General features: G+C 38.8%; 1 protein-coding gene across 1 annotated transcript; it reads right to left on the minus strand.

Annotated features, from left to right (window-relative positions):
- Positions 1 to 301: 301 nt before the first annotated feature.
- Positions 302 to 7060, minus strand: RBP4 (retinol binding protein 4). Its single transcript, XM_086467287.1, has 5 exons — positions 6932 to 7060; positions 6164 to 6300; positions 5899 to 6005; positions 4018 to 4230; positions 302 to 390 (listed from the first exon to the last, which is right to left on the minus strand). The coding sequence occupies exons 1-5, from the start codon at positions 7058 to 7060 to the stop codon at positions 302 to 304; spliced, it is 675 nt and encodes a 224-aa protein (XP_086323413.1).
- Between the last annotated feature and the right edge of the window lie 5770 nt (positions 7061 to 12830).

Genomic DNA, 12830 nt, shown 5'->3' on the forward strand with positions numbered 1-12830 from the left:
TGTAATCCGAATTTATTAAAATGTTTCATTGGTTTATTAACAAGGTGAGCTACACAGCTCAGATAAATATACTCAAAATCTAAAGGAAGCTGTTTAAAAGGTTTTAAAGAGAACACTCGATCAATGTGTTAACTTTACATCCATGGTGCTGTTACATGGTTTCTTTCCATAGTTTTGGATCTCCTTAAGAGCAAAATCCTGAAACACACACACAGAAAAAATTTTGTTTTTCAACCACACTAGACAAAATTAAAATATACAAACTTTCACCAAATTTAAAATGCATAAGTATCCAATTTCTTTAAAAAGCTCTTGAGCCCAGCAGTCTGTTACTTGTAATGATAATGCCAACACCTTGCTCTGCAGTTTGTAATTCCAAAGCATTTTCAACTTGGAACAAAACAGGAATGCGTCTGATCTGTTACATCTATCCTGAGCATTTTAATACTTTGGCAAACAAGGTACTGGATAGATCAGTGATAAAAGTGTTATTCACTTACTTTAAATTATTTGTCTTTAAAAAAAATCATTAATTTAAAAATGTCTTTCAACAAAATAAGAATCTCCTGACCTCCAAAACTTCTAATGGCAATGGTAAAGTAGCTGAAGGAATATACCACTCTTTTCCTTCTAGCAGATGCTAACAGCATATACAGCTTTCAAGTCTACTAACGTGACATCATATTGTATTTAAAGTAGTCCCACTGTGATATCCACGCTCACATTGCATAACTTAAAGCAACTTGAGCTATTGCTCTGAGAGACTAAGTGTCTCATAGCTTGATCCATATTTGGAAAGGAGCTACCTGTAAGTTACAGCCATAAAACCTCATAATTTCCTAGACTTCTCTTTTGCCTTAAAGAGCCAGTATACAAAGAACAGATATTTCAGATTTTTTTCCCATCCAGGTGAATTTTGTATATCTGTTTGGGTTTGGGGGGAACGTAATTTGAGTACAGTATTAATTAAAAAAGCTAATGAAAAATCTTTGGGAAAAAAATTAGCTTCAAGACATAGGCAGAGTATGCACAATTAGAAATAGATACAAGCCTATTCTTGCAGCATCTATTAATGTCAGTCAGAATTTTACCACAGTAACGGGAATGCAGGTCAGTACACACAATTGAAGTTGGATTTTTTTTTTGCTACCAATTTTGTAGCTCTTAATAGCAGAATTAAAACTATAAAGTAGCAAGGCTTCCATTCCACACATGAGGAATTAAGTGAATTTTGTAAGAGTTTCTGATACAAAGCTTTCAATAAATGGGTTTTTTTTTCAGTGTAGTTCACAAACTTTCTCTCATTCCCAGATGTACTTGCTTTGCAGGAACTTTGGCTTAATGATACTGGAGAATTCAGAATTGACTAACACTAAGGTAATTACAGGTCCTCATCACAGTAAGGGGAAAATGCAAATTGCTGGTTTTAAGTTTGACTTACACTTTGGTGCTGGGCTTATAACGATAAACTCTGGCATAATATTCAATAAAAAGCAGACAACATTAAAGACCCAGGTTACTCGTCTTCATTTACAAACTGTATGGAACTCACACAGTCTTACCAGACACTGCATTCAACACCTAACATCGGAATGTAAGTTAGGATAGCAGACAAAGAATGCTGCTCCTGGAGCAACTCGATAGATTTCCTATTTATATAACAAACTAGAGGCAGCAAGATCAACTTTTAAAGTAAGGTTAGGAAGTCAAAGTATATTTAAGGCTGAACTCTAAAAAGACATTCTGAGCTTTTATTTTTTAATTATCCTATTAGTTATATATTCCGTGAAAATATACAAGCATTCTATTATAGAAGTTCTGAGATACTTGAAAAAATATATCGCAAATTATGAATACATTAATAACTTCATTTTTTTCTTTTTGATTTATACTTTCTTGCGAAGACTGATAATACATTTATTGCCTTGCAAGCCTCATATAGTGTAGAACTAAAAGAAATACAGACTCTACCATGCTGAATCAGACCAGTACCTGGACTAGCCCAATATCCTGATTTTACAGGGGGATAGTACTTTCTCTGGATTTGACAGAAATGCAAGGAACCACCATAACACACACCTCTAAGTCAAAGCACAACAGCTGTTTATCTACACTTTATCTTAGATTTAATGCAAAAACATCCTCAGTTGTCTCATTATTTTGTTTTCTCCTCTTCAGAAATTTTTATTCTTGCTGCACTTCATTTGAAGAGCAGTGAATGCAGCATTCAAAACAAGAACATATGACCAATTTATATAATGACATTGTTTCTTTTCTATCCTACCCTTTATGCAATCATACACATCATTCACAAAAGCCAATTTCACTTGCATTTATGTCTTAGTCTTGACTGCCTTAAAACTCAGCTGTTTGTTATGTTGTCTCCAAATTCTCATTCAAGACAGAGTTTTTATTTTTATTGTTGTCAGGCAGTTTTTCCAGGTCACTAATCGGTATTCTAAACACCACCCACCTTAGCAGATCTTTCAGCCACCCTCTTATCAGCACACCTACTTTACAACACGGCAATATATTACTCTGTTTATAGATCAGATGAACAGGTAATAGAGCCACAAGAGCTGACTGCTCATCTATTCTGACTTTCTTTATAGTACACAAAAGTTCCTTCAGTCAATCCCACTTGATTCTAACATGTCATTTAGAAAAGCCTTTAATCTTGATTTACAGACTTCAGTGATGAAGAACATACAACAGCTCTTGGTAAACTGTTCCAAAGGTTAATGACCTTTGGAGTTAAACAAATGGCTATTTATTTCTGCTCTGAATGCGTCCAGTTTAAAGTTCCATCCATTTTAATTTATTATTCCTATGTTTGCAAGTCCTTTATTATCCAATTCCCATTGTTTGTGTGGGCAAGCACAGACTTTGCTCAGGTCAGCCTTTAACCTTCTGATGAGAAAAGATTGAGATCTTTGAAGCACTCACTAGAGGACACATTTTACAAACTTTCCATCCTTTTCTCTGCTCTTTGAAACTTCTAATTCATCCTCAGTACCCTTTCCAGTTATGATTATCATCAAACGTGACATAGCAAGCAGACCTATGCCGAGCAGAACATCTCATAGTAAATTCATCTTTTGCATAAACCTTGGTTTATGCATCCAGGAATCACAGTAACTCTTTTGGCGGCAGCATTACATTGGGTGTTCACATTCAGCTGATTCACCACTCAAGTCTTCTATAGATATTGTGTCTTCTAGAATGCAAGAGTGGGGTAGGGACTACACTACTATTTTATTTGTCCTAAATATTTTGATCTGTCTTCTTCATCCTTTATTATTCTTCACTCTGGGTGTAATCTTTATCAGTACATATGTTACATTTTCTTCTAGAACACTGATAGAAGTAGCAGAAATTACCATTTGGCCTTTTCTAATATACTTGGGCACAAGTGAGCTAATCCGTATCCTTCCCTGTGTTGCAAACTCAGCCTGACTATATGACTCAAGATATGGTCTTACTTCCAGCATGAGGGATATGTCCCTCTTTCACAACTCTTTGTGAAACAGTTGGCAGGAGGACCTGCGAGAAAAAGTCTGCTATAAGGTACCCTTTCCAAGATTTCTGATTTTCCTTAAAAGCCTTTCATGAAGAATTTTTGGAAGAATTTTTTGAAAATACATTCTATTCCCTTCAACAACTATTTCATTGAGAAAGGCAAAGAGTTCTGATTAAAGAGACACAATTTCTTTTACTGCGGAGTTTATCCTTACTATGTTTACTCATACTACATTGATTTAATTGTTTTACAACTCCCTCTAATTATTTTTTCAGCTGATGTGATATGCCACATAAAAAGCTATACACCTTAGCTCTCCTTCAGATAAGGGAAGTAAAAGCTGGAAATAACTTACTACAACCTCCAGTTTTCAAAAGACAGTACTACAAGCCACTAAGTAAAAGACTAATGCATCTGCTATTCAATGAGCAAGAGACTCCCAGTGCTTTATTCATTAAACCCTGAAATAAAATTCTTAAGAAAAAAAATGTTCTTACCATTATGAATGATAACTCTGTATTTTCTGTCCAAGCAGAGGTCTATCTGCCTTTGTCTGACAATTTTCTGTGCCTCTGGAGGCAATCCCTTGGGGTCCCGGGAGAACACAAAGGAATAGCTATCGGCACAAGTACCATCTTCATTTAGTTGGCGGCAGGAGTAATGAAGAGCGTAAGTATCATAATCTGTGTCCACTACCCAGTGATCATCATCTAGAAGAAACCATAGCACAGAAGCAATGCTGTTAGACACACAAGTAAAATCTAGTAAATCTAAAGAGATTGGCTGCCATAACTCTGTAAAGAAAATAGTACAATTAAGATTGGTATAAGTGAAAACCGATTAGCTCTTGGTTTAATCCTGTGTCCAGTATTTCATTCCATGTTTTGGAGGGAGTTTTTTTTTAAAAAAAAGGAAAATAAGCATATTTATCAGGGACAGTGATGGAGAGAAGAGGAAATGGTTGGCACCACTGCTTCTCCTCTAACATGGGCACAGTTATTCTGAAGCAGCATGAAGAAGTGCTAATAAATGTCTTGTAAATCCATGCCTGAACATCACTATAAAATGTGGCAACAAACACAAAAAAAGAACTGTGTATTACAGTAGCCACCATGAAGTACAAAGAAAGTTTTCTTATTTAAATCAAAAAAGGCAAACCGTCAGACAGAAAATAGTTAAAAAAAAAAACGGAAAAGTTAAATGTGCTCTTCATCATGCTGGTCATGCTCCAGATTACTGGAAACCATAGGAACTATATTCCTACCAGGGATGTTACTTAAACAGTATTTTTAAGGAAAAATATTATCATGCAGTTTCCATGTGTGTTAGAAGTGTGCTTGCTACAGGCTTTGTCATAAACCCTCTTCTCAAGACACAGTTACAACTTCAGAGACTTCTTAACTGTTTAGCTAGGTAATCTGATAAAAACCTGGTCACACAGATATCCTGTGCTAACAGAAACGAACTTAGGTGCTTGCAGTAAAAAGTGTCATCTCTGCTCCTTCCCCTCCTGGAGCAAAAGATGTCCCTTGAGCTATATCTGCACTGCTGGAGGCAACACTGTTCTCTCATCCATCTCTCCTGTCAGTGGGGACCACAGTTTTTAGAAAGGTAGAGTCAGGGTTCAGCCAGCAATCTAACGTATTCAAGAAAACATGATTCAGCAGCATGCTGTGAGCAGATTCAGCAACAATTCAAGAGCAACTGGCATCCAAACCATTCTTTGTAACTGTGTCTTTGGAGAGAATGGAGCTCCAATCACTTCCACATTCCACCCGCTTCTCTTGGAAACAATCCATGGAAATTACTTGAGCTACAGGTGTCTGAATCACTACTTGGCTCAACAAATTAATTTTCCATAGGGTGTGACAGCTGACAGAAAAATATTCATATACACACACACACATGAACACACACTGGATGGTATTTGTTTCTTAAAACAGATAAATCTCTACATTTGCAGACATGAGACCAAAGAAAATAACAATTGCAAAATCCTCTTCTCTGCCTGGCCAAGTCTGATATTAGGCTTCTTGGAGAGCACAGAAGCACCCGGTAACTAGGTTCTGAACTAAAACAATACTTAAAATACTTCGCCCGCCTTTCATTTCTTTCCAGCAACCTTCAATTATATTGATGGGTAATAAACAAAAGAAATGCAAAGATATACAAAGGCCTTGTTTAAAGAAAGCCAACCAGCTGTCCCATATAAAAAAATCGTGATTACCTTGTTCATGTTAAGGCTTTGCTGTATGACAGTTATTATGCGTTTTAAGTGTGTTTAAGAAATCCAGCACTACTTTTTCCTTCCCAGGCATGGACATACAACATAACTAGGCTCCCAGGTAGTTCTGCATCTTCTATAGTTAAGTACTCACTTCCTTTCTGCAGAAAAGAGGCAACACCCCAGTACTTCATCTTGAACTTGGCAGGATCCTCTGTATCAGTGAAAGAGCCGATCATGTCAGCACAGACATCCCAGTTACTGTAACCAGAGAGAAAGAAAACGTCAATTCAAACCTAACAGCATAGATTTGGTGTGACTGTGTGACTAGTACAGGGATAACAGGTAGTATTAAAGCACCAGTAAGGGAAGCAGAAACTTAGTGAACTGGAACAAGAGGAAGATTCCAAACAGCTTACTTGAAGAGTCTGACTCTGCCCTTTGCAGTGGCACTCATTTGTCCATTCTCATCTACGGTGAACTGGGCTACCACGTTGTCCTGCAGAAACAGCCCCTCAGGATCTTTCTTTGCCATGGCATACCAGGTGCCACTGTACTGCAAGGAAATAACAAAGGCTGCAGTTAGACCTAGAAATACGGAAAACACTATAGACTAGGGGAGGTGACAAAGGGGAGGACATGCAGATCTTTGACACTATGCCTCGAAGTTGCAACCAAGAAACAAATTTAGCTGTTCCAACAGCATAAACCCACTAAAATGTCCTAGCACAGCCAGGGTTTGTGAAAGAACCGACATTTTTTGGTATCTTATTTGTATCTGCAGTTGTCCAGTATTTTGAGCACAAAATTCGGTGGGAAGAGTATAATAATGGGCAGATCTCAACATATCTATGTATAAATGTTTTTTCTTGCAATGATATCTGAAAACACTGGAGTACTAATTTTTTGTAGAAACAACCAAGTCACTACCCTCCTTTTGTTTAGACTGTACAGTTTGAGAACAGTCTGCTAAACATCAGTTTCTGCAGTGTTCCTTTATCAGATGCATCTGGATCCAGCATCTCTGGAGTTGCAGGCAACATCACACACTTCTGCTGTTTCTCAGTACTGCAGTCTGCGACTGAGTGAAAATGTGCACACACTGGTGCTACTGAATGCCAGATTTTGTAGCCTGGGAAGAGGAGCTAGGCAAGACATCACAGATCCAGGAGAGAAAGAAGATTTACCCTGGTCTTGTCGAAGTTCTCCTTGACTTTGAAGCTGCTTACTCGGCAGTCCCGCTCCGCCGTGCTGCTGCCCAGCAAGACCAGTGCCAGCAGCAGTAGCCAGGGCAGAGCTCTCTCTGTGTGGGCCATCCCGTCCCTGCAGCAACAGCAAACAGACAGAGAATAGCATCAGAAACAGGCTCTGTTACACAAGCAAGGAAGGGAGGAAGGACGCCCTGACAGGTCCCCAGGTCATCGTGCAGCTTTCCCTGATGCACGCGCAGGCAAGGCACGTGGTTGTCCCCAGCCCACCACAGCAGAGTCCCTTACAAATTGTGCTGGTCCCTGTAGTCTCTTGAGAGCCCAAGTGTTGATGGCAGTGGCGGGGCATACAGACAGAGAATTCTTTATGTAGTCTTGGGTATTTCGCAACCCCCTGAGCTACAAAGCCAGCATTGGAGGGCGAGTAGGGAGGCGGGTTGATGCGTGCTGTAGGCTGGAGCCCTTCATAACAGCCTCTTGCGTAACACCCGTGGGCTCCGGTGGTCTTTGACCCTGACCTGCAGCCAAGCAGGCGCTAGGAGCAAATGCCTCTCTTTGGTTTTCCTAACCCAAAGGTAGAGCTCGCACCTGGGGGAAGGGGTGTGCACATGTGTGGGGAAAACAAAGGGAAAGAGAGGCACCCCATCTTTGCATGGGGGAGAGTGAGCTGACTCCATCTCTGTGATTTTTACACACTGCAGTCTAAAGTCCTTCTTGCCCAATGTGCTCAACCCAGTTACAAGGTGCAGACTTGTTTCCTCCACCTCCTCCCCAAATTCTTTTCCTCTCATCCCCTGATAAACAGTGGCAAACATCATACTTGCAAGTTTCTGCTAATGTTTCTGAAAGGCTGGTCATGACAGAACCTCTTCGTGACTCGTGACTGGTTCCCTCTTGCTTCCCAAAGCCTGGCTCAGGTGCTAAACTGTTGCATGATCAGCTCCTAGGGACAGGAACTAAGGCCCTGAAAATCTTCAGGAAGGCAAAAGAGCACTTCTGTGTGGTACTGCAAAGGTGGCAGGACATATGTGTGGCCTGCAAGTACGCAAGTGCATGTACACACCACATCTGGCCCTTTAAATCAATTTAAAATCAGAGCTTCCAGAATTTCTATTCCATTTTTGGCAAACTGTTTTCAGTTATATAAACCATTATTTTCTCCTGTCCAGGCAAGTTTTGCTGCCTCTCAGTCAATATTTGTTCTATTGTTTCAACATCTTTAGGAAGCATTAGAGAAAACCTGTTAATTATTTTCTAGACATGCAATCAGAGCAGGGTAGGAATGATTGTTAGCAAGAGAACTCACCTACTTTTTTCCCCTCACAATTTTGAAAGTATAAATGCAGAAGGTTGTTAGTTGAAAGGTCTGTTTTCATTAATTTAAGACTTAAGCAAAAATGTAATTTAAATATGGAAATACCAGTGTCGTATAAAAAACACTTCAATAGCAGCTGATGTACAGAATTAAAACAATTTATTCAGCATGGCCTGTCCCAGAAATTTAATTCAGCCTTCTATTCCTTTCACGTATTAATAAAAATATCAAACTTTTTACTGTTGCTGCCTGTTATGAGCTCTTTCATATGCAATGCAAACAGTGTCACAGTCTGTTTGATTTATCTTCCTTTCCTGCGTTGTGTTGGAGACTTTTTGCTCACTTTCTCAAACATTAAATGCTCAGATCTGTTCCAAGTCTGGTCTGAAGCCTTTGATTCCCTTGATAACATCAGACACTAAAAATTCCATTACGTTTAATACGAAGATTCTGTATGGAGTAAAGAACATATTTAACACAGGTAACCAGAAAGGTTGATGCATATTGGTTGTCCTGAAACTTTCAACAGTAGGTTTTCAATAAGGCAACATTTCCATTTTTAAACTGAGATTTTCAAGTTTGCTAATTCCCACAGAGACTGGAGAAGCAGCAGCAATCTATATCCCTCTGGTGGCTTTTAGAACCTTTCCTCAGCCTCTGGCAATGGTGATACCAGATATATATATGCATTTTTACAAAACACCCACTAGTCTTAATATATGAATTCATCGTACTTACAAGATCAAAATTAACATAGATTTTCTTTGTTCAATGTCTCACATCACTGATTATAGTCTAATTTATAAGCTTTAAATATATTACTTTCTTTAATACCAAAGAAAATAATTATTTCTTTATTATCTGCCCGTTTGAAATATTATTATTTCTCCTAAGTTTGTCCTCTTCAAAAATCTGTATACTGCTTTATATTCCCAGAGAGGTTCTTTCAGGATCAAATCTATTCCTATAAAATTTTGTCAATAACATAATTATCCATGAAAATTATGTCAGAGGTTTTCAAAGGAATCTACAGTCACCCGTGCAAATGAATCGAAACCTGATAAGACTTGGCCACCTCTGAAAATCTAGGTCAGTAGTCTCATTATACTTACTACATGTTGTCCTCAGCAGTTTTACAGACAGGAGACCAACCTAGGTTTCACTGAAAAAAAAAAATTCACTTCTGTTAGTAATTTTTAGTAGTTCAGTTCTAAATATGTGCAAGAGCCATTACAGCCTCTTAAATTAATCAGAGGTCATCAAGAAAAATAGATCAGAAGCACGTAACTTTGTATTTCTTTATTTCTTCAGCATTTCTTTAATCGTGTGCCTCCGCTAATCTCTGCAGTGTTTGGTAACTCATATCTGGTGGAGGTGCCTGGCAGAGACTTATTAATTATAACTCCTAATTCAATTCAGCTCCTCGAGTCTGGGATCTCTATAAACTCCAGGCATTGCCTGAGAAAACTCTTCTTTTAAACTGTTATCATTGTGGACTTGTGGGAGCACAGCTACAGTAAAGTCAGACTAACATTTTCACTCAGATTTCAAGAGCTGCAGAAGAGGTCCTGGGCAAGTCAATACAATTTGAAGGTTACACAGTGAAAGTTTGGCTCTATGCCTCTTCTGGTTTAGCTATACTTCCAACTCTGCCTACCTGAGACACAGTTTACATTAATAAAGTCCTTTCACAGTTACAGTTAAATCACTTCTTTAGTTGAATGAGACAAACTTTTTAAGCAAAAAGGCTCCTCTCTTGTCAGTCACGTCTAGGTGGGGAGTGTTTTGGAAGAGGGATGGAAGGTTGCTGGCAGACTAGCATCGTTATGGCAATTCAAGGGTGAATTTTTTCTCAGTCCTAGCAGATGTAGCTATGCCAGCACAACTATGTAAACCCACAAACAGCGTAAACTTTGTCTCAGTTAGTTATCATTGGGATTGACTTGGGCTATGGGTTCGGTCAAGAAATGATGCCAGCAAGTGATCCTCATCCAGATCTTTGGAAGCTGGATATACCCCTTGCAGAATCAAATAACTGCTGGGATCTGTGAAAGCTCAGACAAGTAAATTTAAAATAGTTATTAAAATATTGATAATACATAAACATGCAAATAACTTCTAATATAAAAAAATACATTTACAAAATTTGTGCCAAGTTCAACACCAAGCTTGATATATTTCATATATGATTCCCATCCTGATGTTTGAAGCTGGCAGCGTATTTTGAATATTATAGAAAGTTTTTTTAAAGTTAGCACATATTTTTTGGAACCATAATTGAAGGGGGAAAAAAGTCTTCTACCTTTGAACATTGTCAAGAAGCCAAAAAAGGGACTAACTTCCAACAGCAATTCTGTGACTGAAATTTTTTTTACATTAACAGCCTTTCAAATTCTGAAGTGTTTTCCATTAGGAATAGCAACAGAAGATAGACAGAAAAGGTCAGATTTTTAAAGGAAATGGCAGAAAAAAAGCTTTCATTATAGGTGTTATTTTAGTTTCATTTATGACTTTATAGTAAGAAGGAAGAAACAAGAGCCAAATTACTATTTAAAACATTTTTAACACTGCAACACTGAAGTTTAAATACTAAAAGAACTAGAATTTTATTTGTGGTCACAAGAATAAGTCTAGCTCTTGGAAGAAAGCTGACTCGAAGAACTGGTAAAAGGAAATGGAGCATCCATTTCCAGCCAGACTGTATATAGATTGAAAGACTTTTTGATGTCTTATGGTTATTTATTTATAGAGTGCCATTCACAAACACAAGTATCCATTAAACTCTTAGAGGCAGATTTTACAGGGGAATGAATGACTGCTGTGTGCACAGAGCAGTGGATGCAAGTGTAGCCACTGCCCTGTGGAACCAGACTCATATCAACAAGAGACAACAAATGGCATGAACGGAGCCAAGGAGCTCCGTGTACTTTGTAAGTGACAACTATGTGCACTGTCACCATCACAACTGTTCCCCTTGGTGGCAGTCTGAGTACAGAGGTCAAGGACAGAATGGAATTGAAAAGACTGGCCTTTGCACCATGCCAGCCTGTGTGCTACCTGTTTTTGTAATTTAATGACGTGACATTCTGCTTAAGGAGTAAATTTACATTGAACTCTGTATAAACAATATTTAAACCAAACAGCTTAAAATGGTACCTTTATTCTCTTTAGCAAACCTTTCTGAGGATTATGATGCTGAATTGAAAGGTTTTTCTAGATGTATTACTAAAATGGAAACAAAGATGTAAAGTTTGCCAACAGACTGGCCTGCCTGGTGAGGAGAACTTTAAACTATGAACGATGAAAGACATAGACATACTGGACCAAGTCCAGCAAAGAGCCACAAACATCATTGAGCAATAAGAGAAACAAAAGGAGAGGCTGAGAGAGCTGGGACTGTTCATCCTGAAAAGAAGGCTTGGGGGGATCTTATCTAGTGGATAAATATCTGGCAGGGGGTTATGAAGAAGACAGAGTCAGACTGTTCTCAGCAGTGCTGAGTAATATTCTCAGTAACTAAAAAATGGTCAGGTAACCCAAGATCACCTGAGAGTAACTGCGAGACTGGATGAGATTAAAAGGCTGCTACCCTTTGCTCAGTCCCCATACTAAAATTCGTGCCAAGCTACCAAGAAACACATGCTCATGGTCAAAGCTACAGTGCACCTGGCAACCCAGGTTAATCCCTTCATGCTACACTGGCCTTTTACTTCAGGAAATCTCCCCTAAAATCTGAAACCTCGATTGACTACTGTGCTGGTTTTGGCTAGAATAGAGTTAAATTTCTTCATAGTATCTAGTACATGGCTGTGCTTGGGATTTGTGCTGGAAATAGTGTTGATAATTCAGGCATGTTTTCGTTACTGCTGAGCAGTGCTTACACAGCGTCAAGGCCTTTTCTGCTTCTCACACCACCCCACCAGCAAGTAGGCTGGGGGTGCACAAGGAGTTGGGAGGGGACACGGCTGGGACAGCTGACCCTAACTGACTAAAGGGATATTCCATACCATATGACGTCATGCTCAGCCTATAAAGCTGGGGGAAGAAGAAGGAACTGTGGGATATTTGGAGTTATGGTGTTTGTCTTCCCAAGTAGCCGTTATGCGTGATGGAGCCCCGCTTTCCTGGAGATGGCTGAACACCTGCCTGCCAACGGGAAGCGGTGAATGAATTCCTTGTTTTGCTTTGCTTGTGTGCGTGGCTTTTGCTTTACCTATTAAACTGTCTTTATCTCAACCCACAAGTTTTCTCATTTTTATCCTTCTGACTCTCCCCAATCACACTGAGCAAGCAGGTGTGTGGGGTTTAGCTGCTGGCTGCCTTAACCACAACAACTACCTATTTCATGAACCCCCAGAGCTAATCACTGATAGTTTTAAGGGACCATGAAAATTTGCAGCCATATGGAAAAAAAAGCTAACTTACTATCTTCTGTGTTCACGTTTTTAAGATTACTTTAAGAAAAGGGACAGAAAAATATTTTAAAAGAAATATAAAAGTTGAGGTTGTTTATAAAGGTCCCCAAAATATACCAGATCAGTGACACCAAAACATTTCAATGCC

The sequence above is a fragment of the Leptosomus discolor genome, chromosome 6 (assembly GCF_034619465.1).
Source record: "Leptosomus discolor isolate bLepDis1 chromosome 6, bLepDis1.hap2, whole genome shotgun sequence".
NCBI classification, from domain to species: Eukaryota; Metazoa; Chordata; class Aves; order Leptosomiformes; family Leptosomidae; genus Leptosomus; species Leptosomus discolor.